This window comes from Pantherophis guttatus, chromosome 2 (assembly GCF_059756535.1).
Source record: "Pantherophis guttatus breed Tessera chromosome 2, ASM5975653v1, whole genome shotgun sequence".
Classification (NCBI taxonomy): domain Eukaryota; kingdom Metazoa; phylum Chordata; class Lepidosauria; order Squamata; family Colubridae; genus Pantherophis; species Pantherophis guttatus.
The window spans coordinates 135,204,581-135,231,993 of record NC_142064.1 but is presented as its reverse complement, the minus strand read 5'-3'; the positions used below and the strand labels follow the sequence as shown (position 1 = coordinate 135,231,993).

General features: G+C 37.7%; 1 protein-coding gene across 2 annotated transcripts in view; it reads left to right on the top strand.

Moving 5' to 3' along the window:
• The window catches only part of TFCP2 (transcription factor CP2), a 45,637-nt gene that overhangs the window by 11,236 nt on the left and 6,988 nt on the right, over positions 1-27,413 (top strand). For both annotated transcript variants that reach the window (XM_034412219.3, XM_087886814.1), the window contains exons 3-13: positions 716-867; positions 2,041-2,117; positions 6,470-6,575; positions 8,650-8,756; positions 11,948-12,100; positions 16,368-16,478; positions 17,848-17,936; positions 18,817-18,865; positions 19,457-19,550; positions 21,544-21,634; positions 27,134-27,237. In XM_034412219.3, the coding sequence (XP_034268110.1) occupies positions 716-867; positions 2,041-2,117; positions 6,470-6,575; positions 8,650-8,756; positions 11,948-12,100; positions 16,368-16,478; positions 17,848-17,936; positions 18,817-18,865; positions 19,457-19,550; positions 21,544-21,634; positions 27,134-27,237 (1,133 nt within the window). The remainder of the gene's footprint in view (positions 1-715; positions 868-2,040; positions 2,118-6,469; positions 6,576-8,649; positions 8,757-11,947; positions 12,101-16,367; positions 16,479-17,847; positions 17,937-18,816; positions 18,866-19,456; positions 19,551-21,543; positions 21,635-27,133; positions 27,238-27,413) is intronic.

Genomic DNA, 27,413 nt, shown 5'->3' with positions numbered 1-27,413 from the left:
TCTAAATCGGGTTCTTAACCGGGGGCGCGAGACGATATTCTGGGGGTGCGACAACTTGGGTTTAGAAGTTTCAAAATTATAGTTATATGCATAATTATATGCATATAATTATTTATTTTTGTAAGGGGTGCGAGATTATATCAGAAGCGTTCTATGGGTGCGGGATATAGAAAAGGTTGGGAACCCCATTTTTGGGAGCCTTAATCCAGTATATCTAGAGTCTAAATATATTGGACTTAGGCTCCCAAAAATGCTGGCTGGAGGTTAGAGGAATTGAAAGTTGATGTAGAAGTAGTGTATCAACTTGGGGAAGAGTGGATAAGAGTGCTTTCAAAGTTGTTTAAGAAACTCAAACATTTCACCCAGAGAGCCTTTTCTTTGAAGTCTAGCCTTAACATTGGCTAGTAATATGCTCATCCTTCAGTTTAGCAATTCTAAAGCAAGTATAGTTTCTGGATTTCCAACTAATATTTTTATTTTAAAACCCATATATCCTTCCTGAAAGGATTTATTTGATAGGGAAGTTCTGCATGGTAAACTTAGATATGTAACAGCATACAGTATTCCTTTTGTTCTCTTACTCTGCTTAAGAAATTCTTATTTTTATGTGCTAAATAATTCGTTTAATTGTCAACTTAAGAGATTCACTGTAATTTTAAAGGCTTTCAGTAAAACAAACAAAAATAATTAATCTGACCACTCATTTGTTTTGTAGCGATGTCCTTGCCTTGCCCATCTTTAAGCAAGAAGAATCCAGCTTGCCTACTGACAATGAGAACAAAATTCTGCCCTTTCAGTATGTATTGTGTGCTGCCACTTCTCCTGCTGTAAAACTTCATGATGAAACACTCACCTATCTCAATCAAGGTAAGCTACATTTCTCTTTTGCTAGAATACGAGGTGGGCAAAAGGCTGCTTTATAGTTCTGGGCAGGAGTGAAATCTACTTAACTTCCCAACCAGTTCGGAAGTGCTCGCGCGTGTCACATGCGCGCTTGGACCCTCTGCACATGCACAAACCCTTCTGCGCATGTGCAGTTGGTAAAAAGCAGGTTACTTCCTGGTTAAAACCAGGAAATGATGACTGGGTGGGTGGGCGGAGCCTCACGTCACAATCGCTACCGGTTCTCCGAACCAGCAGCCGCCATCGCTACCCGTTCTGCTGAACTGGTACAAACCGGGAGCATTTCACCCCTGATTCTGGGTTCATATCAGTTTAAGTTGCCTGCTGAAAGTAACGGTAATAAAAGCTAAAATTCCAACAAGAACGGCAAACAACAAACAGTAGGGTTTTTTTTTAATTGAATTGAAATTCTTATATGCTGTTGTCCAGTAACATTTTACATTAAAGCTTAAAAAATAGTTGGAAATACAAGAATCTCTGGCATGGGTATTTGATGTGATTCATGGGCTTGGAAATACCTGACAAAGCAGTGCAATTGCCTAACAATTGCAATTTATAATCTCTCTGTCACGTTAGCCTTGGTTACTGTCAAATGAATCTCAACTTTGATAAACCTTAATTTATGTGATATGTTGTGTATTCATCTAACTTTTGACAGTCCTCACATATTTATGCAGCTAATTTGAAAAAGATTGGTGATAATTCTGGTAGGTGAAAAATGTCATTGGCATATTAGCTGTATACAGACGTTATTAGAAGTGTCATTCAGTTAACATGACTTGGAACTCAGCTGCATCAATCTATAGTATCTTGTAATTGGATCAGTGTAACTGGAGAGGTAAAAGATTAGTTGATATCCCAGTTTTTACATTTCTCATAGTTTTATACAGTTCAGTGTAACATAACTGACCGCCATATTTCAAGTCATTTCTGGTTTAATCAAGTTCAGACCTAACAAAATGTAGATTATTCTAAAAGGAGTGATGCAGATATACTTTCACACAAAATGGCCCTTTTTCATTTCTTCCTATATTACCTCAGTTTGGGGACTGTCAGTTGCTTACTTTTTCTTACTGACTGAGACAGCCAATCCTTTTTTTGTTTAAAGCATAACTGCAATTATATTTTCTTTTTCAGGTCAGTCTTATGAAATCAGAATGCTGGATAACAGAAAAATGGGAGAATTGCCTGAACTAAATGGGAAGCTTGTAAAGGTATGTAATAATCTGTCTTTTCCCAAAATATGAGAGAAAACTTAATCAGATTTCCATAAACATGTTTGCCAGGTAATAAATGATAGTAAATTATGCAAAGTGATGCGGTCATTTACACCATTCCCACAAATCCTGGTGGTGTTAGAAATGGCAATTTACTGAGCAGTAAAATGAAAGATTAGCGGGTGATAAATTATGTGTGTAGGGCACTGATAAATGAGAAGCCCTTGCTACTCAAAGCATAAATATCACAAAGTTAATAAATAAGGCAGAGAAAATTTGTATCTCTTAGAATGTTAGATTTCACTGAATCTTCCAAAGACATATCAGTTAAAAAGATTGTCAGATGATCTTGAATCAAGATTGTGAATGTGTGGCTTGCCACAGTTTAGTAATATAGTAAGTATAGTAAGAGACGATTTTTAAGAGGGATGGCAAAATAGCATAAAACACAAGTGGGGCACTTTTTTTTCACTATCTCACTATTTTTGCTTTGCATGAAGCTCAGGAGGCAGTAGAAGATTCAGCATCAAAGTGAGATAGAAGAATAACTTCAGTTGTAAGCCTTCTTTATGTTTACTCATAGATATGCAGGAAAATTTAGCAATGTTTAGACAGCAGAAATGGCAGGAACCAATGTTCTTTTTTATCTACTGTTGGAAGACAAACTGAAGTAATACACAAAGTAGGAAAATCTCTCCATTGCAACCCCCGTAGTTTTAGATTCAGGTTCTTTGAGCTAAAACATACACTACCTTAGATAGCAAAAGTATTTATTTAACTAAGTAAATTTCTGACCTTTGAAGTCTCTTGGCGGTCAAGAATTAAAACAGATTTAAAATCAATGTATTAAAACAGTTAAAATAGCAATGTAAATTTATCATTCTAGTAAAAATAATTATAAGTAAAATGTGTTATAAGGGTTTTTAAAAAGCTAATGAAGATAATAGGTCCCTGAACCTTTTGGGAAGTACACTTGAAAGAACTGAAGTGGCAACAGAGAAGGCCTGACCCCAGGACCTCCAAATCAGCTTGCAACAACTGCAGAGGAAAGTTACTATAAGGTTATTATAGAAAAAAAGATTCCTCAGACAACTTGTACCTAATCTACATAAGGCTTTAAAAATAATATCCACCTCATTATATATTTTTTTCTGGGTAGCAACAGACAGCCAGTTCAATACTTTTCAACCTAAGTGTAATATGGTCTCTGCATTTTTATTAATGCCAGCCTGGTTATTGGTTATTCCATGTTATGGAATTTATAACATTAACCTGGAGATTTTTCTAAGATAGAATGATATTCTGGACAAAACATGGAATCTACATGAATATTTTCAGTGAGCTGTAAACAATTTCTTAAATACTTAGGTAACCATGGCTTTGTTTTAAATTATATAAGTAACTGTCTTTTGCGCTCTGACTATAGCTTATATTTGAATATGTTTATTAATTTAAAAATCTGTGGACATATAAAATGTTACTGCCGTGAAAAATATTTTATTCAAAGAGTCGTGTTTTGTAACGCCTTATGTAAATTAAAGCCAATTTTGTTTAGTAGATAAAAGTGTCAGACTAGAAACCAGGTTCAGTCCTGCCTTAGGCCCAAAACCAGCTGGTTGATTTTGGGGCAGTCACACTCTGTCAGTCCTAGGAAGAAGGCACAGACAAACTACTTCCAAAAATATTGTCAAGAAAATTGCAAGGATTGTTGCCAGGAGTCAATACTGACTTGAAGGCATACACACAAGGATTAATTCAACAGTAGCTAAAATAGGTGGTAACGGATAAGTACTACATGTAGCATTTTTTTCTTGTGTGTATGTGTATTTCACCCAAATATATTACTTATGTTACAGATAATGAGTCTGTTGCTAACAGTTGATTCTTCTAATACCGCATTTTTAAAAACCTGGAAATCTTAACCTTTTTGAATTATCACATGTTGGACCCTGCTATAGAATGTGGATTCATTATATCATCTACTATTGAATAATAATGATAGTTTCCCTCCTCTAAATACCATGATAGTTTCTAGCCCTGGAATGCTTAGAAATCATGGAAGTATTCCGTGCCTTGGGGATGCTCCCTGTAAGAATAACCTTACTGAAAATCTTATTTTGTTGTCATAGCTGGTGCTGAATTACAAGGCACATCCAAATAGATCACATGATACACATCTCTCCATGGGAATACTAAATTGTGGCAAATAATCATGAACGTACATGTAGTCCTTGGGTTACAATAGCGATTTGCACCAGAATTTCTTTTGCTAAGCAATGCAGTCATAAAGGCAATGTCACATGACTGCATTGCTTAGAGATGGCAGTCTCCCGACAGTCCCAGTTACTATCATAATCACAGGACTATGAGTGTTGTCAAGCAGGAAGAGGTGGAAATCCCAGGCATGATGAAAAAGCTATAGGTGGGTAGGAGGCAGGGGTGGGTTCTAAATTTTTTTACTACTGGTTCTGTGGGTGTGGCTTATTTTGTGGGCGTGGCTTGATGGTCATGTGACAATTATTTAGGATTTAGCAGAGGTACTGGTCTACCAGGCTTTTAACTGCTTGCAGAGCTGTACCGATCTACCCATTTATTTTTTGCAGGCACTGTTCTACCCATTTATTTTTGCAGGCACTAATCTACTCATGTATTTTTGCAGGCACTGGTCTATCCATTTATTTTTGCAGGCATCGGTCTACTCATTTGTTTTCTTTTAACACTGATAAGCTGTAGGGCCCTTTGAAGCCCGGCGACAAGAGTTTAAACAGTTTTTTTTCCCTCTAGCCATCAGCTGGGACTCAGGAGGCAGCAATAGATTGGGGGTGGGGCCAAATAAAAGGTAAGAATAATGGGGGGGCTGGGGGCCCCAGAACCAGTTCTGTGACGTCATATCGTCACTGCTACCGGCTCGGCAGAACCGGGAGGAACCCACCACTGGTAAGAGGGATACTGCGAGCAGGTGCTATCGAGTGTAGGTGGGGATGGGGTGCTGTATGCAGCTGCTATGGGGGAGCAGGGGTTGCTGTGCCAGACACTACAGGCAAAAGGACAGCTGGGGTGGGAGTAACTGGCAACTTCCTGCTGGCATCCCCATTGACTTTGCTTGTGTGAACTGACAGAGAACATCAGAAATGGCCTACACGTGACCGTGGCTTGTGGCAATGTTTTAATTGTGAGCCAGGCACCGAGTGCCCAGATTGCTATCACATAACTGCAGGACACTGCCACAGCTAAAATTCTGAGGACTGATTGTAAGTGTTGTGACCTAGGCTTCCTGAGTCATTAAAACACACATATTTTTATTGCAACAGCTGTGAATTACGTTCATTCACAGCTGAGTCCCAATTAGTTGCAAAAAGTCCTTTGAGAGAAGTCCTTCGGGATAATCACCCACCTTTATCTCCCTTGACACTCTGCCAAAGACCTATTTGGCAAAGCCACACAGATTCCAGAATCAAACACAGATGCCATTTCATTTCCCTCTCTTTTCTTTCACCCAAATATATCATAGGTTCCAACATTCGTAATCTTATCAGTGATTTAAACTGTATAGGCGCATATGTGTGTACGTTCGTTGTAATGACTTTGTATGTATATATGTAAAGAATTGGTTTTTAAAAAATGGAAATAAACTTATTTAAAAAAAAAACAGAGATGCCGACTGGGAACAGTATTAACAACATTGCTTTCCTGCAAAGGGCCCATGTGCCTTTGCTTCTCTTTTTAAGCCTTATGGGAGGGGCCAATCATTTCCAGGCCTTACTCCCGAGTCGTCCCTTTTGTTTTAACTGTTTGTGCCTTCTGGCAGCTCTGCGCTTGCACACACTATGAACAGGCTTCTCCTGTTATAATTCTGTCATAATTTTGAACGGCCAGTTTTGAGTGGTTGTAACCTGTAAATTGTAATTCAAATGTCTTGGATAGAACATCCACTCAGAAGCAAAAACTTTTTACCGGAACCTGTTCATGCATTCGCTTGACTCAAGTTTAGCAGTTGATTTATAATCATATTTAAACTAATCCTTGCAGAAATTTGGAACCTTTTCACACATTGCTGTAGTATTCTGCTTTAGAATGCAATGCTGTGTAGAAGTGAATCTTGGCTTTTATGTGTCTCTTGCCATAAATAGAAACATGAATCTGAATTGACGATTGGTGTTAGTGTTAAGCTAAATATTTTCCATCCATATAAGTCATGAGTATTATGGTAGAGAGACCTTGTGAGGGCATATTTTTGGAAAATGCTTCCAAGAATCATCTTGTCACCAATCATTGATTGATTTTCTTTCAACCCTACTTGCATTTCAACCTGTTAATTATGCTCAAAGGGAAGTTCTTTTGTTTCTTAGAGTATATTTAGAGTGGTGTTCCATGATCGGCGGCTGCAGTACACAGAGCATCAACAGTTGGAGGGCTGGAGGTGGAACAGGCCAGGGGACAGGATACTGGATATTGGTGAGTTTTTTTCAGTAAATCTGGACTGCTTTTATGTTACAGATTTTGGAAAGCATTTTCTTTAACAGCTTACTTTCCATTATTGCTTTGGGAAAGTAGCTTTCCTCCTTGGTTTACATCACTTGAACCTATATTATTTTCCCATGGAAGATTTATTTTTGATTGCTTGGACAAACTACCTTGCGTGATTTGCCCTCTAAACAATTTTATGTCACAATGCTGTGCTCTGTTCAGGCCGCATTGTTGCTTGGATTGCATTGTTTAGGCACTTGTGGCTAAAATCCCCTCCTCACAGAATCAGAGATCTTTTTAGGTTTTTCTGGCTTCATATTCCTATACTATTAATCAGTTGAAAGCTGCTTTAAATTAGGAAAGCACTTCATTTGTGTATTCCCCTAATTAATTAATTCCTTACCTATATACAATAATCAGAATGTTCTATATAGGTAAGGAATTATAGCAGCAATCCTGGTTTTTTAACCTAGAAACAAAATGGGTTGAATTTCTGAGTAAAGGATTCCAGTGTTTCTAGTGAAAGTTAAGACCTGTGTAAAATTCTTAAAAGAGTTTCACCCTGTCTCCTATTTCTACACAGTTGTGTTATGTGTAATCAATTGCTTTTGTTTTTATTTGAGAGTGACTTGACGAAAATATCCTTACAAGTCCTCTATATACTAGAAATGCTGAATCTTTGCTAGCTCTCCATTAAGAAAGAAAGAAAAATACTAGTTCTTATTTATAGATAGAAATCAGAGAATTGAAATGTGAGAAAGCCTTGATAAGTTGGAGGAAGCAGATCATGGCCATTTAAAATACAAGGATTTTTAGTCAAATGATTTGAAGAATTTTCTATTCCTTTTTAACTTGGCTTGGAACATCTCATATATTGATACAGTCTTTGCCCACATGTACATTTTTCAGGTTATTTCCCAACTTATAAACCCTTTTTTTCCTCTTACCATTAATTTATGCTATAGTTATTCTGTATCATAAATTTTTGTGCCTTCAGTTTTCATTCTTGGCAGCTACCTGAACTAGTCCCTGCAGTTTTCTTGGCAAGATTTCTTGGAAGTGGTTTGCCCTTGTTTCTTTCCTAGGGCTGAGAGAAAATAACTGGCCCAAGGTGATCCAGCTGGCTTCATGCCTAAGGCAGGTCTACAACTCATGGTCTTCCAATTTCTAGCCTGATACCTTAACCAACAAACTGGTTCTCTTATAACTTTGGTCAATCACAAAAATCTTCACTTGAACTGAGGCACAAATGGCCAAGGAGATGATGCCTATATTTCAATTAAATCATACGTACAATTAGGTTGGTAAACTATTTTGCCTTTAGTTTGTCCCTTGGCCTGCATTCTGTCAAACTTGCTAATTCCAGCATTCTTAATTGTTTTACTTGTACATGAATACCGTGTTTCTCCAAAAAGACGACCCACCTTGAAAAGAAGAACTATCACGTTTTTGAGCTCATGCAATCAAATTAAACCCCACCCACAAAATTAGCCCTAATTAAGACCCTACCCACCATGGGGTGCAGGGGGTGGAGTGAGGCACACAGGTAAAAAATAAGCTAGGGTGGAGATGGGGGGGTGGAGCTGCCCTACTTACCAGGTCTCACACACCCCGACACCTGCCTCGCCTTCTTCTGCAGCTGCTTCTTCTGTGGCCGCTTGCCACCACTCGCACACATCGCCCTGACCTCCGTTTCACCAGCAGGCACCTAAAGGCAAAATGGAGGCCGGGGCAATGCGTGTGACTGGTGGCAAGCGGCTGCAGAAGAAGTGGGCCAGCAGCTCACTTCTGCTGGGCGGGCCTGTTGGTGCCACCGCCGCGAGGTGAGTCAATAAAAAGAAGGCCTAGCCATTTTGGGGTGGGGGGGTCAAAAGAAAATAAGATCCGACCTTCTTTTTGGAAAAACATGGCATCATTGGTAGTTTCCTATTCAGCAAGATTGTTGCTTATGGGTGCAGTTCATGTTTTGATTGTAGTTGTTATATTATTTTACTTGGACTAGAATGGACCTGTTAAGTATTATCTTCTGTGCTAAAGTGTGGCTAATTTTTGTTGTCTTTAGATATTCCAATGTCTGTGGGTATAATAGATCCCAGAGCAAATCCAACACAGTTGAATACAGTAGAGTTTCTTTGGGATCCTTCAAAGAGAACTTCTGTATTTATTCAGGTAAATCATGTTTTGTGAGATGGATAGCCATATAAATATTGATTGATTGGTTGGTTGGTTGGTTGATTGTTTGGTTGATTGAGATAGATAGATAGATAGATAGATAGATAGATAGATAGATAGATAGATAGAGAGATAGAGAGATAGAGAGATAGAGAGATAGATAGATAACATACAGCAAGCAAAGTATTGATTGCCTTATTCTTGTAAATTTATGTATTTTTAATAAGAATAACATGTTCTTCTACCATGCATATAATGTGACAGCATCTCTTTAAGCATACATAGTGAAGGAACATGAGGAGCTTTGAATAGTTACCTTAAAGTATTGATGCTTGGAGTACAAGAGAACAGAACTTAGAAATGTGCTACAGAGCATGTGTGATTAAATTTGATTTGTGCTTTGACTGAAATATTGTATCCTAGTAACCATGTAACCTTCTATATATCCCATCACAATAATAAATTCACAGTCTCTTATTTTTCCCACTTTTGGGGTTGGATTTTCTATTATTGTATTTAAACATATGTGTTTAAGTTAGAGATTCTGCTATGCTATTGTTGTTTAATTATAATTTGTAGAATATTTATTCTGGGGATACAACTGCGGAAACACAAGCCAAACTCACTATAATGCAATGTGTAAATGCAGCCTGTCTATTGACCTTCTCCCATCCTTCTTTGCTTTGATGTAATTTTGAACAATGAATGACTAAATATAATTTAAGATTCATAGTTACCATGTTTCAATTCAAGACAGCATTGCTTTTGTTTTAAGATCAACTTCTTCACCACAAATGGTGAAGGTCTCTGGAAATTCTTGGAGCTTCAGTAAATGTTGATGAGAAGTTCATAAATTAAACAATAATGTTACCCAGCTTTCAAACCTGGTAAAGTGACCATTCATTTTATGACGTTTTGAGAGAGGAGCCTAGCTACTGTAATTTAATCCAATTTACAGGACAAATATTAGAAAGGGAGAAGAAAACATCAGACCTTTTCAGAAGGACAGACATTTAGGCAATTGAGAAATTTAGAACTGACATATGGTATATAATATCTGATCTATTGCTGATCTTTAAACTCTAAGGAATAATGCAGACTCCTTTAGCTTTACACCTTGTTGACGTAGGTAGTTATTAGAAGCATGGAATCTCAAAGCTATGAATTGTTGAACTTTCCTGCAAAGTTCACACGGGAACTGTGAAATGAATTTATTTCTGAATCAGAAGTTAATACTCCTCATGCAAACTCCCACTCCTAAATAATGTGTCCCCAGAGCAACTCCCTTGATCATATTCCTGAAATTATGCAGTGTTCCTTTTGCTGCTACTTCTGTCTCTTTTTTCATCTTAGAACTTCTTGTCATAGGCCCCTTGTGGTTCTCAAGGGTAAAAATAACTAAGGGAAAAGTAAAAAGAGAAGTGTAGATTTCACACACTCACAAAAATGCCTTCCAGTGTCCTAAGTGATTTGTGCTTTCTTTATTTTACACTGTTGACATATCCTTATGTGAGGGAAAAAATGTTTCACTTTCCATTCCAACATAAATGCATACCATTTTTACAAAATAAAGCTTTATACACACTGATTAGAATTATTATTTGTTTAGAAAAGATTAGAAGCTTCTAAACAAAGCAAGAACAAAATAACCCAGTTTATTTTCCTTGGACTTTAAAACAATATTTTCAGTTTTGTGGATTGTGTGTATGCATTCCTTTTCCTTATTTCTTTTATCACAGTTAAAATATTAACTTAGTTCATACATATATACAGAGCCAGAATTTTAAACCAAGTTGTATTAATGTGATCTGAACCACACACATATCTTAGCCACAATAGTGAATTGGAACATTCCATTAAGCCAGAAACTAAAAACCATCATTATGGCTTAGCTTAGCACAATGTTTAAGTCACTTAAGTAAAATAGTAAAATAACTCTTATCTTCCTTTCTCCTGCTTCTTTCTTTTTTTGCTCAATTTCTCTTCTTTTCCCAGTGAAAATAGTGCTCTGTCCAGGTTCCAATCATGGCTTCATACCATTGTTAGCACTAATATTTTTTTTTTTTATTTGATTTATATGCTGCCCTTCTCCGGAGACTCGGGGCAGCTTACAGTGCGTTAAGCAATAGCCTTCATACTTTTGTATATTTATACAAAGTCAGCTTATTGCCCCCACAAACTGGGTCCTCAATTTACCTACCTTAGAAAGGATGGAAGGCTGAGTCAACCTTGAGCCTGGCGAGATTCGATCTTACTTTAATTGCAGACAGCTGGTGTTAAATTACAGTGCTCTGTCTGTTGAGCTATCCAGGCTCCATTGATAGAAGTCATTATGTCTGTAAGGTTGAAGAAAGGAAGTACATCTCAGTCTGATGTCTTCTAGATCTTTTAAGAGATTATGGAGTTTTAAATTGGATAAACCCGATTGAAGTACACGTAGTCCTCAACATATGACCACAATTGAGTCCAAAATTTCTGTTGCTAAATGAGACAATTGTTAAGTGAGTTTTGGCCCAACCAGGAATCTGGTTTCCCCATTGACTTTGTCAGAAAGTCAGAAAAGGTGATCAGGTCACCCTGGAATTCATCATAAATGTGAGTCAGTTGCCAAGCATCTGAATTTTGATCATGTGACCAGGGGGATGCTGCAATGGCTGTCAGTGTGAAAAAGAGTCATAAATCACTTTTTAGATACCATTGTTAACTTCGAACGGTCACTAAATGAACTGTCGTAAGTCGAGGACTACCTGTGCTTTCTTACTGCAGAGTCTGCTAAAAAAAATAACTTGGGCTGTGCTTCAGTTTTAGAAGAGAAATAAATGACATGTTTTGATGTACCCCAGGTCTGATTCCTGTTCTCATCCATTGTTGTTCATTCTCTTTGAGGGACATGCAATATGGTTTCTGCCTAGATATCAAATATGGTGTATTAAACACAATTTTTTAAATGTTTTTGTTGGTCAGGTCTAGTATTTTGCCAGGTTGGTTTAAAGAGAGAAGGCAACTATTAACACTTTGCATAACTCCTTTATGTGTCTGCAATCTTGGTTTGCTATGCAGATAGAATCTCAGGCTTTGTTAGAAATGACTTGGACATACACCGAAAGTTTAATTATTACTCTGTGTTGTACGAGCATCACTATTGCACTGTTGCAGTTCGGAGCATATTTTTGGCTCTCTTTTTACAGGTACATTGCATCAGTACAGAGTTCACTATGAGGAAGCATGGTGGCGAGAAAGGTGTGCCCTTCAGAGTCCAGATCGACACCTTCAAAGAAAACGAAAATGGGGAATACACGGAGCATTTGCATTCTGCCAGTTGCCAGATCAAAGTTTTCAAGGTATTACCGGTGTTTTAAGATACATAATGCAAGAACAAGAGCTGGAGAGCACAGATCCTGATTTTCTTAGCATCCTGCTGCTTTTTTTTTTTTTTTTAAAAAAAGCTTGTGGGTGTTAAATTATTTCATAAGAAGGCAAAACAGAATTGTGGCATTTCTGATCTACATGTTCTTGCTCAGGCCTTTGGGGTCTTAAATTAAGATTTTGCTGTGAATAATAAAGATGGCAGGTAGATCAATTAACTGACTTAGCAGTTGTTTTCTTCTGTTGCCCTCAATCTTGGATAGAAATATTTTTGTCTAGTTCATCGCTCGCCATCACATGCCCAAAGTATGTATGTTTCTATTTACCGATCATTGCTTCAAGAGCAATTGTTTATTTTGCCCAACAATGATTGATTGCTTATTCTTGTAGTCCATGGTCCTGTTAGTGATTATTTCCACATCCATAATTTAAAGATGTCTTATCTTTTTTCTACTACCCACTCATATGTCCATTTTTCTCACACATATATTTCTAAAGGAAATATCATTGCCTTAACTATTCTGATATTTCTTATCATAGAAATATTCTTACCTTTCATGATCTTTTTTTTTTTTAGTTTTTTTATTGCTTCTGCCCACACTCCCAATGAGATTAATCTTTTTTAATTCTGTAGAACACTGTCCATCCTAGTTGTTGAGGCCAAGGAAACAAAACTACTGCCTTTCCTTCTTTGCTGTCAACTGTGAGTTCTCTAAACTTGCTGACTGACATTATCTTTTCTTTAATATTTATTATTAGCTCAAGTTTTTCACTAAATATATATGTGAGTAATATGCCCCCCCTTTTCTCACTCTCTTCCCTATTCTGAAGTGCTGTTTTTCTCAATTCAATTATTACAGTAACCTCTTGTTTATTGTCATTCAACCCAGTGTCCTGACACCCCTTTATCCTTAATTTAGTCCACTATTCTGGCATGATTTAATGTTCAAATGCCTTTCTGTAGTTTAAAGTTAAGCAAAGGGGAAACTTTGTTAAATTCTCCTGCTTGCTGTATTGTCCATTTTATGATGGCTATCTGATCTCATATCCTTCTGCCTTTTCTTAAACCTGCCTATTCATTTGGCATTTCTTTCTTTATATATGGCTCCATTCTTCATTAGAAGATCTTAATCAAAACTTACTTACGTTACTGTTGTTAAAGTTACAACACTGAAGAGTAACTGCTTAAATTACCGTTTGATGTTAGAAAGATTTCAGATTTATCACATTAGATTGTCAAAGTGTGCCCATTTGGTTTTAATTAATTCTCTGACTTTGTATTGAAAAGCCTCTGTTAAGATTTAATAAAGGATTTTAAAATTAGGGTGAATAGTTTCTTATATGAAACATGCTTTTGGGTTTTTTTTAATCTGTTGGTTTTCTAATTTCTTTTTTCTTCTCTTTTATATCCTTTTATGTATGTTAATAAAACTAGTACATTTATCCTATCCAGATAGTCCTGTATTTGCAAGTTCTTCTATTTTTACAACTTTTGCATTCTAAATATCTATTAACAGTACAGGTACTTGACTTATGTCATTTAATAACTGTTCAAAGTTACAACGTTACGACATCTCAGAAAGGCCCATAAAGAGCTTCTGGCCATCTTATCTTATTACGCTTTATTTATTATGCTTTAATATTGCTTTGACAGTTTCAATTTTCTCTTGATTTGTGGTTTTAACGTTCCATGTTCCTATTGCATGTGTCCTTGTAAAAAGTAGTCCTTTCAGTATGATGGCACCATCAGTGACCAGAGGTCCTTGTGGTTTTGTTGGGATCCCATCATGCCATTTCGGGTCTCCTTGACAAAATTCAGGGTTCTTCCTCCGTAACTCAAGCGGTGCTTTTCAATGTGATGCTCTTATCATATGACAACCAAATTTATAAATGTTTCAGTTATCCCAAAGCCACTTTTTTCAAGAAGCAATTGGACTTTCTGATTTTTCTTTGAAGACTTTTCACTTCTCATCCAAGAAGCTTCTTCAGCTCTGGAGAGATGAGAAGTGAAATGTCTTCAAAGAAAAACCAGAAAGTCCAGTTGTCTCTTGAAAAAAGCACCTTTGGGACAACCATGACCTGGATGACTGAGAATCTCCATAGACATGTTTCAGTCATGTCTACACAGTTTCTTGGCAACAATATAGAAAGGATTTGCCGCCTTCTAGCTTTAATTTTGGAATTCCTTCTTTTAAATGGCACTTTCCTCAGGACTGCTCTTACTCTCATTGTGGATACCTTCGCATTTACTTTTACCTTTTCAACTTTTATCATCAAGGGAAGCCATACCAGCAGTTTCCATTCTAATCAGCATCACTCTTAGAATCGCTGAAATTACTGAATCTCCTATTCACTCTTTATCAGCAATAGCGAAGCAGTATGGGTCAGCCTAAGTGCTTATGAGTGAGAAGCTAGGATTCTGATATTCCTAGTTTTTAGATGTAAATGTAATGAGATACAAGGCTGAATTATATGTTTGTGCAGTATTGGATTACATTCTACAATAGAACTTGGCATTCTTAATTTGGTAAGAATCATAAAATGGGGAAGTATGATGGTTTTAATCTAATTCAGAACACAGGTTTTGTGTGCTAAATCACCTTAGGCAGTGGGGAAGTCACATTTGCTGAGGCAGTTTTACACAACACAGAAATTTGAGAGCAAAGGGTTTCGTGAAGTGGTAAGCGATCTCCCACCTTCATCACTTTTATTCTACCACCTACTACCAAGAATTTTTTAAAATTAGAAATTAGTGTATACCTGAAGAAAAAATTCCCAGTGGGCAAAGGATTCGTATTCTTTTGCTCTAAAAACAACATTCCATTAGTTTGTGTGCATCTGGGCCAGGCCTGGTTAAGCAAATTTTTCCTCTGTGGTCACTTTTAATTTAACCTGATGGTCCTGCAGATAGTACCCACACTTCTTGGGATGTTAAAAAAAAAAAAAAGTCCTTGTGCATAAACTTGTAGAAGGTGAGCACTTCTGTTATAACTATTCAACAGAGTCCACAACGCTTGCATAGATAAACATCTACAGTACAGGACTTCAGAAAGTGGAGGGAGGCAGTGGAACTGGTTTTTCATGTTTGCATTAATTTCCAGAGTGAACTTTTACACCCAGTAGGGGAAGTGAATGTTACCATCTCTTCTGGACAGTGCTATATCTTTGTGGGGATTAATGGAATTTTTTTATATTATACAGACACGTCAGCTTTCTTATATCTATACCATTGAAATATTTGTTTAACTCGGAACAGAGTTCATAGCTTTTTTCAGCACGGGGGGGGATGGGGGGGGGGAACCAAAGAAGCCATTTTTGCAGCATAACCTACATGTATAATATATACAAACTGCCCAGAGTTGCCTTATAGGGGAAATGGACAGCATAATGAATGAATGAATGAACAAACAAACAAACAAACAAACAAATATATATATATATATATATAAAGAGCAGCTTTGTTAGCCTCTTCTAGATTAAAACATCCTGATTAGTTTCTGAATAACTTAACAGGCACTTGGGCGGAATTCTATCGTGGCAAAAACCAAGCATTATATAGCCAGTCCTGCTAGTTCTTCCCTGGCTTTACACTTTGGAGTAAGTTATAAACTTGATTTACAAACCAAAGTGGCTGAGCCAATATCAAATAAACCACATGATGGTTTATCCAATGATATGAATCTTAACTTTTGTCAGTGCTGATTGTGAGATGAAAGCAGGATCTTGAATAAGCCTGGGAGAGCATTGCTTGGCTTGGCTTTCTACTGCCTCTCAAATACAGCAGTATTTATTTATTTATTTATTTATTTATTTATTTATTTAGTATATGGCATGGGATGGAGGGAGAGGGAGAGAGAATGAAAGAGAATGAGAATGATATGTGAACAATACAATATAGGAAATAATATATTAAAATAACACCATAATTTAAGTATGGACAACATGATAATACACCTTGGCCAATGTTCTGTCTTAACACAGTAGCTAAAGTCTACAAACATAGTGACCAAACTGAATATTGCATCCCTCACGGTCAAAACCTACAGAGGCAGCAATGCAGCAGTTAATGGCAGAGGAATCACAACTCCTTATTGCTGCCAAGTGTCATGGTGTATTTATATAAATACGTTTCTGTTTGTGTATCACAAATGGACACTGTGATGTCCTCAACCAGCGGAAAACATTTGCTTCATCTTTTCCTATATCTTACATATTAGTTTAATAAACTTGTTTAATTTCCAGCCCAAAGGAGCAGATAGAAAACAAAAGACCGACAGGGAGAAAATGGAAAAGCGAACTCCTCATGAGAAGGAAAAATACCAACCTTCATATGAAACAACAATACTTACAGAGGTAAAAGAAGAAATCTGTTAACAAAACACTTTGGCTAGGGTTCAAGAAAGATGGTCATATGCTCACAGTGCTGTATTAATAACCAAATACTATTTAGATCAAATACTGGTAACATTATAAATCAGGCTTTCCCAGTCTAGTGCCCTTAGACACTGTTGAATTATAACACCCTTACACAGTAAGCATAGTTGTATTTATTTTGAAGATAAGATGTTTGGAAAGGATGAAAGGTCAGTTAAATTAGAATTTGAGGGCTATAGTAAGCAGATACCTGTGTTATACAGCAAAGAAAATAATGCCAATGACTGAAAACTAATAATGTCTTTCTAAGAATCAAGCTTGGCTCCTAGTGATTTTATAGATGTATCCATATGGCTTTCTTAGCAACCATACACATTAATCTGCCATTGTCACTTTCTGTTTTGTTTTTTTTAATTTCCCTAGTCTAGCCAAAAGCCCTGGGATTTGGGATTTCCTGGGATCTTCCATTCAAGTATTAAGCAAATCTGATTGTGTTTACTGTTCCAGGATCAAGTAGTTGTTGCAACACAGATAAGCAGCTGAGGAGTATGCTCTTTCACACAGAGAAGGTTATTGTGCCATGCTGTTAACATCTCCTCAGGCCTGTTATATGCTATATTCTATAGATGCATGACAATCAATAATAATAAAAGAATCCCTAAAGTAGGCTATTCAGTCTTTGTGTGCTCCATGTTGTTTTCAAGCAAGATTGCTGGCAGCCATTCATTCTGTGTTAGTACATCATGGTATCAGATTCCCAAATTGTAAATCACTGGTGCAACTGCTGTATTCATAAATAGCAAAATAACTTAACCTGAGTCACAATTTGGTTAAAATCCATACCTTATGCATTCAGCATTACTTCAGCCCTTCCAACTAGCATGAGGATTGGTGCAAAAAGATGCTTTTTCAAATACACTAATATACAAATTTTATGAAAATAAACAATTTTTCATAGTTTCTCTTGAGAAGCAATCTTGCTTAAAAGCAACATGGAGCACACAAAGACTGCGTAGCCAACTTTAGGGATTCCTTTTGAAAAAGCTCAATTGTACCTTTAACCTCAAAATAATCTTTGTTTGCTGTAGCATTTCCAAAAGGAAAGCTTTAAATTAGAGCTTGTGCCGCTAGCTTAGAATGAACAAAAAGATTCAAATAAATGTATAGTTTTCCTCAGATAAATTGGATGTCCTTTTTTTCCCGCCCTTTATCAAGAGCTGGGAAAGTGAAAAGCCATAGAAGCAAAGGGCAGGGAAGGCAGGTTCCACTCATATTCATCACTAGAAAATCTGTGACAGAAACATCGTGGAATATTCATATTAGAAGGGTATATTTTTTTTTCTACCAGTGCTCTCCATGGCCTGAAATCACGTATGTCAACAATGTGCCATCACCTGGTTTTAGCAGCTCTCACAGCAGTTTCTCTATTAGTGAAGGGTAAGTATATGCCTTTTCCCTGTATATATTTTTTCAAAGGCCTCTCTATTCATTGGTTTCTTCAAACCAAAAATTTCTCTATAGGGTTTAGCAATTTTTTAAGACCCTGGTCATCTTCTCATGCTTTTGCATTAGTACAGCCCTCCCTCCCGGGGGGAAAAAAAACATGGGGCAAAAAGAGTGAATGTTCAAGAGAATGGATATTTTTACTTAGAAAAAAACTATTTGTGGGAAGAAGGTGTATTAGCTTGCAGGGATAGAGGCGCTGCTGAAACTAACCTGTTCATTATTAAAATTCTTTTCCCAGATGTATCTGAGGCAGCCTGACTAAAACAGGTAGAAGATGAGGAGGGTGTTAATCTTAAGCATCAGCAGAAGCAGCAAACACAAAAGAGCTTTTTACTCTGTCTTTATATAAAAATAGAAGAAACGAAAATGGTTGCTCTTTCTGCTTTTGAGCAAAAGTCTAGCTTTCCTTGTTGGCTGGAGGTTTTTGAGCCAAGACTTAATGGCTATTCAGAGAATCTTTCAGCTTAAGATTTCCTGCATCCAGCAGGGAGATGAACTAAATAGCCTGAAAGATCTACTTCAAAACCAAAACACAAAAAAATGTGAAGTGTTACATTCGCACAACCTTTAATGATTGTGTAGACTACCATTACTTTCCATCTTAATAATTGTTATTGAGATTAATTCCGATAAATGCTTGAACCTCAGTGATGCTTAAAGGAAAGGCCATGGTTTTTTAGTTGTTCTTTTTAACTATGATTTTGTTAAACTCCCGTCAGTCTTTTGGCAGGATATGGAATATTTAAATAAGATGCCAAGAAGAGAAAAGCAAAATTCAGATGCCTTTTCTGTTTTGTTTTTCTAAAACTAGGAACGGGTCTCCAAACCACCAACCTGAACCTCCAGCTCCAATTACAGATGTACGTTTTAATTCACATTTCCCGCTTCTTTCTCTTCTCTACCCCACTGCTGACTACAGGTGGGAATGGGATGGTCTGATCTAGCTGACCAAAGGGTTCTTTTCCCTGAATTATCTCTTCCTGATGCAAAATGCTGCAACGTGATTCACAGTGAGTCTTGCCATCAAGGTGGACAAATGCTTAGCCTGAGGTTACCATGGAGCCCACCCGCCATTCCTACATGGGTAGAGCCAAAATGTGGGAAGATTTAAGGGGAAAATGGATGCCCTGCACTGTGCAGATGCTCATGGCACCTATTTTGCCTCTTTAAACTCGTGAACCTCCTTCCTGGAATAGGTCCTGCTTCCATCCATTTTTGGAGGGCTACCCTCAACCTGCTATTCAAACTGGCCAACGGAAGCTGCAAATTGGTATTACTCCAAGGCTTTAAATGTAGCAAAAACACTGCAGATTTAGTTGGAGGCTTCAGGTTATATTTGGAGATGCTGGGAGGAAATTGCATATGAATTCCCAGTTTCAAAATTTAAATGCAGTAATAGTTATCTAGTTCTTCTTCTTGTAGAGAAGCAATTGAGTTTCTTTTTCCCCTAGAACCTCTTGCCAACATCCACACCTCAGGAAGCTCAGCAGTGGCTGCACCGGAATCGCTTCTCAGCTTTCTCACGGCTTTTCACAAACTTCTCAGGTAAAACCAAAGTTGTTTTTCCCTCTTTGGTAACCAGGAGAGGCCTTCCAAATTTGTATCCTTTTATTTCCCTGCCACCTTCTCTTAACCGTCTCCCTTTGTGATGTCGTCTCTGAATTCCTTTTTATACCTCTTCAGGCTAATGCATCTGAATAATTCTCCACCTTGAGAATTATCCCACATTCCCTGTGAAAATGACACAGGAGTACCATTTTGTAACTCGGTCTGCTTTTGGTTATGGCAGTACAAATGAGCTGCAAGTTCTGAGCAGATAATGTTGTTTAAATGATTGGAGGGAGAAGGCTTACATGAAACCTTATAACCCCCCCACACACACACACACACATTTAGTCTGCTCAGATTTTAAAAATTATACCTTATCTCTTCATATCTGAAACAGCCAAAGGACCTGAGTCTCTTCTCTTTCATCCCCATGCCAAAAAAGCAATGATAGATCATTTATGACCTAGGTAATGATCTCCCTCTTGCACATCATGTATCTTTTTAGTTAATATTCGGATGCACTGGGCTCTGAAGCAGAAATCCTTTTTGTACATTAGGACGTGTTGTTATTTTCTTAAGTGCTGTAGATGGTGAGGAGCTGAAATAGGGAGATTGCTGAAGGGGGCAGGGCCACATTTTTCATGGGGCTGGGGGAGGGAGAGATGGCAGGGGTTTAAACAAAACTGAAGTAGCCTACAACTCAGTACATTCATTTTGACCTTTGTTTGAGCGGAAAAGCAATGACTAAATGAATTGAGAAAAATAAGCAATTGTTGGAAATAAGGGGAACAGAAATGAGGTTTGCACTGTGGGTTGTTAAGTTGCCCCCATTAATGAAGAAAATTGGGTGAAATAACCTGTTATGCTGTATTAAAACTTTTTAAAATTACTTTCATTTTATGCATCGATTGCACTCTTTCCTCGATAAGGAGACCCTTTAGCAGTGGTGAGCTGCTGCCAGTTCAGACTGGTTCAGACGAACCAGTAGTTCCGACGATCAGCTCACCCCGCCCACCCACCCCTTCTCTATCTTGTCCTATATTTCCTTCTTTCTGGCTCAGCTGATTTGTGCGGCACAGCTGATTTCCGCCCCTCCGCTGTTCTACTTACCGGGGCTGCTTTAGAAGGTAACCAGCAGCTTCAAATTGTTGTATTTTGAATGCTGCGCGCAAGTGCTTTAGGTGCGCACGTGTGTGAAGCGTGCGCGTACAAAGCTAGCGCTCACAGAACCGGTTTTTAAACCAATTGCAGCTTTAGATAGTCAATCCTGCCCTGGTTTCTTCAAATTGGATTATTGCAATGCTCTCAACAAGGGCTACCCTTAAAGACCACACAAAAGGTGCAGCTGGCTCAAAATGCAATGATGTGAGCAGTAATGGATGCGTCTCAGTGTGTCCATGTGTTAATGCTTCTGCACGAGCCACATTGGCTGCCAGTTGGCTTCTCAGTTGGCAGTTCAAGGTGCTGGTTATTACCCATAAAACCCTCTATGACATAGAGCTTGGATATCAAAGAGTGCTTGTCTCTAATCATTTCTTCCAACCCAGTATTTTCCAGCAGAGTGGGTGCACTCTATGTCTCCTTCACTATTTATTAAATTTACATGACGCCCATCTCACTAGCCAAGTAAATATTACTGTCCTGTGTGATCTTCTCTGTTGTGGCTCCCACTCTCTGGAAAAGCATCCATAGATAAAGTTCCCTCTCTCCTAGGATTCTGGAAAACTTTGAAAATTTGACTTTGGTCCAAGGCTTGGGGTTGATAATTGTTATTTGTTTCATGACCTCTTGTTTTGTTTTGTGAATTTCATTTTTTAGAGTATTTTAGTCTAGACTGCCTATTGATCTTTAGCTGCTTTTATGCCTTTTTTAAAAATTTTGTGCACAGCCCAGAGTTTACTGAATGGACTATAAATGTCAACAAATAACATAACAACAACAACAACAACAATAATTCTTATCCCTTTTCACCTTAAAAAAAAAATCTTAGGGGCAGACTTACTGAAATTAACCAGAGAAGATGTCATACAAATATGCGGTCCTGCAGATGGCATCAGACTCTTCAACGCGTTGAAAGGACGGTGTGTATCAGCCAAACGGACTTTACACTGTTGAGGCTTTATGTGTGCTGGGCAGTACTGAAACAAACATGCCTTTTTCCCCCAGTTGTCTTTTAATCGCTTTTTGGCACTTGACTGTGACATTTAGCTTATTTATAATCAATATTTATATAATTACTCCAGAAGAACATCTCTTTTAGAGAGTGCCTCTGTGAAACAAGAGAGAACACAAATCGGACTAGGATACTAAATAAACTTGATAAATAACAATAATAAACTTATTACAGGATGTGCAATACAGCCGGATGTGCAAATTAGAGAAAATCACAAATATATGCCTTTTGGGGAGCATTTTAGAATTCAGTTATGTAGCTTTTTATTTTCTTCTTTGGGTAGCCAACTATGGGCAAATGTGAACATTATGCCTTTCTCATTAAAGAAGGGCTTGCTTCTTAATTTCCCTTCTTTTTAAAATACATTTTGGATATCCCCCACTACTCCCTGCCAGCCACATTTGGGGTGCGACTAGAACAGGCTTTAATACTGTGCAGGTTTCTTGGATTGTTAGTTGTCCTTCAGGTGAAGAAAAAACAGATATTCCCAGGTGAATAGCAGCTTCTGGCAAAAAAAAAAAGTTCCTAATATCACACCATACCACCAAGTTAATGTACCAGTTCTGATTGTTCAGATAGGACTGGCTAAAGTGGGGGAGGGTGGGGTGAGGAAAATGCTGTAGGCTTTGTTGGTTTCATGCAGCGAATGCTCCAAAAAACAAGAGAACTGGAAGGGTGAAGCTGTTGTCCCGTCCCCCCCATGGATACGCTTTTCACTGGATTGATGCACTGCTTGCTTGTGCATCAGAAAGCTCACTGCCTCTTGCTGTTAAGGGAATGTGTGCAAAGCACATGAAGGAGACGAATAATGGGGAAGAGACAAGAAAATGAGGGCGAAGGATGCAATCAAAAACACAGTGTAAAAGTTTTGGGAAGATCAAGGAAAGGTGCAGAGAAAATAGGTATTCCCCACTGCTGTGATAAAGTAAGAGAGGAGATAGATCTGACTTATAAAGTAGTCCAATGTGAGCAAGAAAACCTGGAGACCTCTTGACTCATGCCTCACAGTCTTCTTTAAATCTTGCAGCAAACTCAGTTGCTGCTCTATGTACATGTTTCATGATGCTAACGTAATTGTTTTTGTTATATAAATCAAAGTGAAAGAAAGCCATAGAAAAATAAGTACAGATAGTCCTCGACTTACAACAGTTAGTTTAGTGACCGTTCAAAGTTAAAACAGCACTGAAAAAAAGTCACTTATGACCGTTTTTCACAGTTATGACCAGGATGGATAAAAATCAATGATTTTTTTTAAAAAAATCAAAAAAAATTCAGATATTTTGGATTTAAATCGGATTTTTTGGATTTAAATCGGATTTTTCTTTTTATCGAATTTATTTTAATAAAAAACTTTTGGGGTAAAAATCTATCGTAAGATAGTTTTCTATTTAAGATACATAAATAATTTAGTTTATTCAGCATGAAATGGAGCTTAGTTATGTAGCATGAGGCTGTATATTCTGCAACGCTGGGACTATCGGTGAGTCAACAGCGGGTCAAAGGAGAAGCAGAGATGACAGTTGCTCTTTAAAAATTATGATTTAAATCGAGTTAATTTAAATCAAGCCTTTTTACTAGCAATTTAAATCATGATTTAAATTGTGATTTAAATCAACTCGATTTAAATCAAATCCACCCTGGTTATGACCTTTGCAGCAGCCCCATGATCGTGCGATCAAAATTCAGATACTTGGCAACTGGTTCATATTTATGACTGTTGCTGTGTCCCAAGGTTGTGTGATCCCCTTTTGCGACCTTCTGAAAAGCAAAGTCAATGGGGAAACCAGAATCACTTAACAAATGAGTTACTAGCTTGTCAACTGCAGTGATTCACTTAACAATGGAGGCAAAAAAATGTCGTAAAATGGGACAAAACTCACTTAAATGTCTCACTTAACAACAGAAATTTTGGACTCCGTTATGGTCGTAAGTCAAGGACTACCTGTACAGATGCATGACTGGCCATAAAAGCATCTAAAAGCAGATTAACAAAAAAAAACCTTCCAAATGAAGGAGGGAATTAACTTCTTGAGGCTTCTTTTTGGAATAGAGGTGGAGAAATCCATCCATCCATTCTATATGGCCACCTATCTCAAATTCTTGACTTGCGTTGTTTTTAAAACTATAAAATGTACAATAGGATGAGTGTTTCAGCAAGTGACTCCTAAGGAAGTGAACAGGGCAATCTGTTATCAACTTGGCCATCTGTTTACTGGATCCAAGTCCCACCTTGATTGTGAAAATGGGTCCATGCTGTAGTGTCAGCCTCTTTGAGAAAAGGATGGGGTCCTCAACCTTGAAAAAGGCTGTGTTGTACCCCCTCCTAAAGAGGCTGTCCTTGGACCCAAATATCTTTGTTAACTATCAACCAGTCTCCAACCTTCCCTTTCTGCAAATTGTTGTTGAGAAGATGGTTGGTCTGCAGCCGATGTGAATCCTAGAGGAAATAGAATATCTAGTCCTGTTTCAGTTGTGTTTCAGGCTGGGATTTAGTACTGAGATAGATCTGGTCACTCTTGTAGATAACCTGTGGTGGAGCTGGGATGTTAGGCATCCATCCTATGCTCTTCAATCTCTCAATAGCTTCACACAATAAGTTGCTTAAAGGCCATCTTGGCCATGGTTACCACATGCATCTGAAAAAGACTGCACTTTTATTCTACTTGGGAGAGGTTCATGGGTTCAGTTGTAGAGCAAACATTTTGCTAAGTTAAGTTGAATTGCATATCATTTGAATAGACTTCTGGATAAACAAGAAAGGACAAACACTGCTGGCTACTTGCTCCTCTATGTGTGCTTCCATTTCCTCACTTGTGAAAGGGAAATTAATGTTCTGCTCTGGCATGTAAACAAAAGCTTGTCATTCAGATTTTTAAAAGGCAACCGTTGTAGATGAATCAGTGTTAAATCTTCTCTCATCTGTCTGTCAAAAATTTGTGGCGCAAACTTCCAAGATTACACTGACTTCAGAATGCAAATTGGGGATTGCAGATATTTCTGAGCTGGTTTTCCACCAGCTTTTGTGACACTGAGCAACATGAATAATACAGAGAGTTAGTCCTCACTTGGTAATTGAGTTAGGCAACTCTGTCATTAAGTGATACAGTTGTAAACTACAACTTCATTTGGCCTGCCAATTTACGACAGTAGTTATGACAGTTCCGGTTGTCTTTGTCAGGCAAATCCCACATGATTGATAGGCATGAGTTCCCGTGGTGATTGTTCACAACTTCCTGCCAGGTTCCCAGAAGCTGGCAGTGAAGGTCTCAAATGGTGATCATGAGACCGCAGGGATGCTGAAACAGCCACACCTTCAAGGCCAGTCTTAGATCTCCTTGTTCAGTACCATCATAACTTCAAACAGTTGCTGCTTTTACATCTTTTTTGAAAAAATTAAGCAAAGACTACTTGTATTGAAATATTCCACGCTACAAATACAACTTATTAACAGCACCTTCAATACGATTTAAATATGGGCCAGCTTTGTACAGTACTTAAGGGTTTGCGTCACTATGTTAAGAACACACAGGCAGTTTTGCAACTCTTTTTATTTTATTTATTTATTTATTTATTATTTATTGGTTCGATTTATATGCCGCCCTTTTCCGGAGACTCAGGGCGGCTTACAATGTGTTAAGCAATAGCTTTCATACTTTTGTATATACCTGCTGCTTAGGGCTTTGCCCCCCCCCCCCCCCTCAAAGCGGTGTTCTTTTTTATACAAAGTCAGCTTATTGTCCCCACAAAACGGGTTCTCATTTTACCTACCTCGAAAGGATGGAAGTCTGAGTCAACCTTGAGCCTGGTGAGATTTGAACTTGCAGTAATTGCAGGCAGGTTACTTAACAGTGCTTTAGTCTGCTGCGCCACCAAGGCTCTTATAAAAAGTTTTGTATCTTGTTAACTCCATTTTTTCTTTGTTCTCCACAGAATATTTATGATGCCTTTCCTTTCCTTTCATTTCATAATATGCATATTTCCTGTCTACTGCTGAAGATTTGCACTAGCATGTCTTTCCTCTTTCTGTTTCATCTGTATACAATATTTTCCCTTTTTTTCCTTTCTCCTAAGTGGAAGTACTGTGTGTCCACTACCAGTCTTTCTGCATCTCATTTCAGTATCCCTTTTTATTTCTTGGGTTTGTTTTTCCCTGCCTCTCCTCCATTTACTTCTATTTCTCTTCACTGAATTTAGTAGAATATAGTAGTAAGCACTGCAGCTCAATTGGGCTTCAGCAGAATGGAAAAAATGATGCCACTCTGCCGCAGAAATGTGATTATAAGATGTTGCAAAATGGGGAAGAATGGATTTTGCCCTCATAGCCACCCAATTTAATGTTGAGAGTTCTTCCATGGATCTCATCACCATGGTAAATGTTTCTGCATAGAACAGAAAAGGCCCTTAAACATACAATGTTTATATGAGGGAGGGAGTGCTTGCAGTGAAATATTATCTTTGGATAATATTTATCCCACAATAATTCAAGATGATCTGGATCTGCTGAGTGACTTCATGACTTCATTTGCACATAAGGCTAAATCAAGATTTCTCTACATCATGTACATCATCTGAACAAAACAAAACCAAAACCTGGTTAGACTTATAGATTGAACTAAGCCATAATGTGGTCTCTGTGATTTTGGCTTAGAGTAATGTGGGAACTCGGGTATTATGGCTTGTTTAGTGAGCCATAGTGAAAAATGTCTACGTACAAAGTATACACATCCATTTTTAGTCTTACTGATAAGCAAAGAAATTATGACCATTTCATCTTCTGAGCCAAACGTATGTATAATACATTAAAACATTAATATTTATCTTTCTGGCTCCCCATGAACTTTTAATAGCCCCTATAGATAAATTCTGCAAATGAAGGGCAAGAGATCAGGCAGGGAAATATAGTAGGAAATTATCTGTTGATTTTGCCTAAACCTTCTTTTTTATTTATCTACATTTGCGGTCTTCTTACCAACATCCTGAACAAAAAATAATCCTAGGAAAAGTCTTGTATCTTATTTTTTGAATGTATGAGCTAATCAAATTGTGATGATCTGCAAGATGCTGTCACAACAGTTGTTCCTCCCTTTTGCCTGGTGTCAGTCTTACTGATCTTTCACTGGGCATTTATGAATGAATGAATGATTGATTATAAGGAATGTGTGCTTCATGTTGTTTCCTTTGTTGCTATTGGTGTTAATAGTTTTTTAATGATGTCTTATTAAACTTGGCAGTTACCGTAACTAACAATATTACTTCCTCTGAAATGTTTTTGTGAAAGATGAGGTCCAAATGAAGCTAAATAAATAGTCAATTGGTGACACATCAATCCTCCCCCCCCCTTTCATTCAAGAGTCATTACTTTTATTCCTGCTGATCCTGGAGAGCTCATGTCTTCTTTTCTCCATAGGATGGTACGGCCAAGGTTGACCATCTATGTTTGTCAAGAGTCACAACAGTTGAGAGATCAACAGAAACATGAAGATGGGGATGCAGCCAATGGTACTTTTTTCGGTAAGGGCATTGGGAAGGTAAAGTCTGCATTCTATATAGCAGATGGAACTGTAGTGTTTTGTAGTGGGATCATCACTTCAAGGAGAGATGTTGGACCTGTGGTGATGGGAATGATGGTATAAGTTATAGTGATCAGTGTTGCAGTTTAGTTGTAGTTCATTTTTTATTCTGTTGCT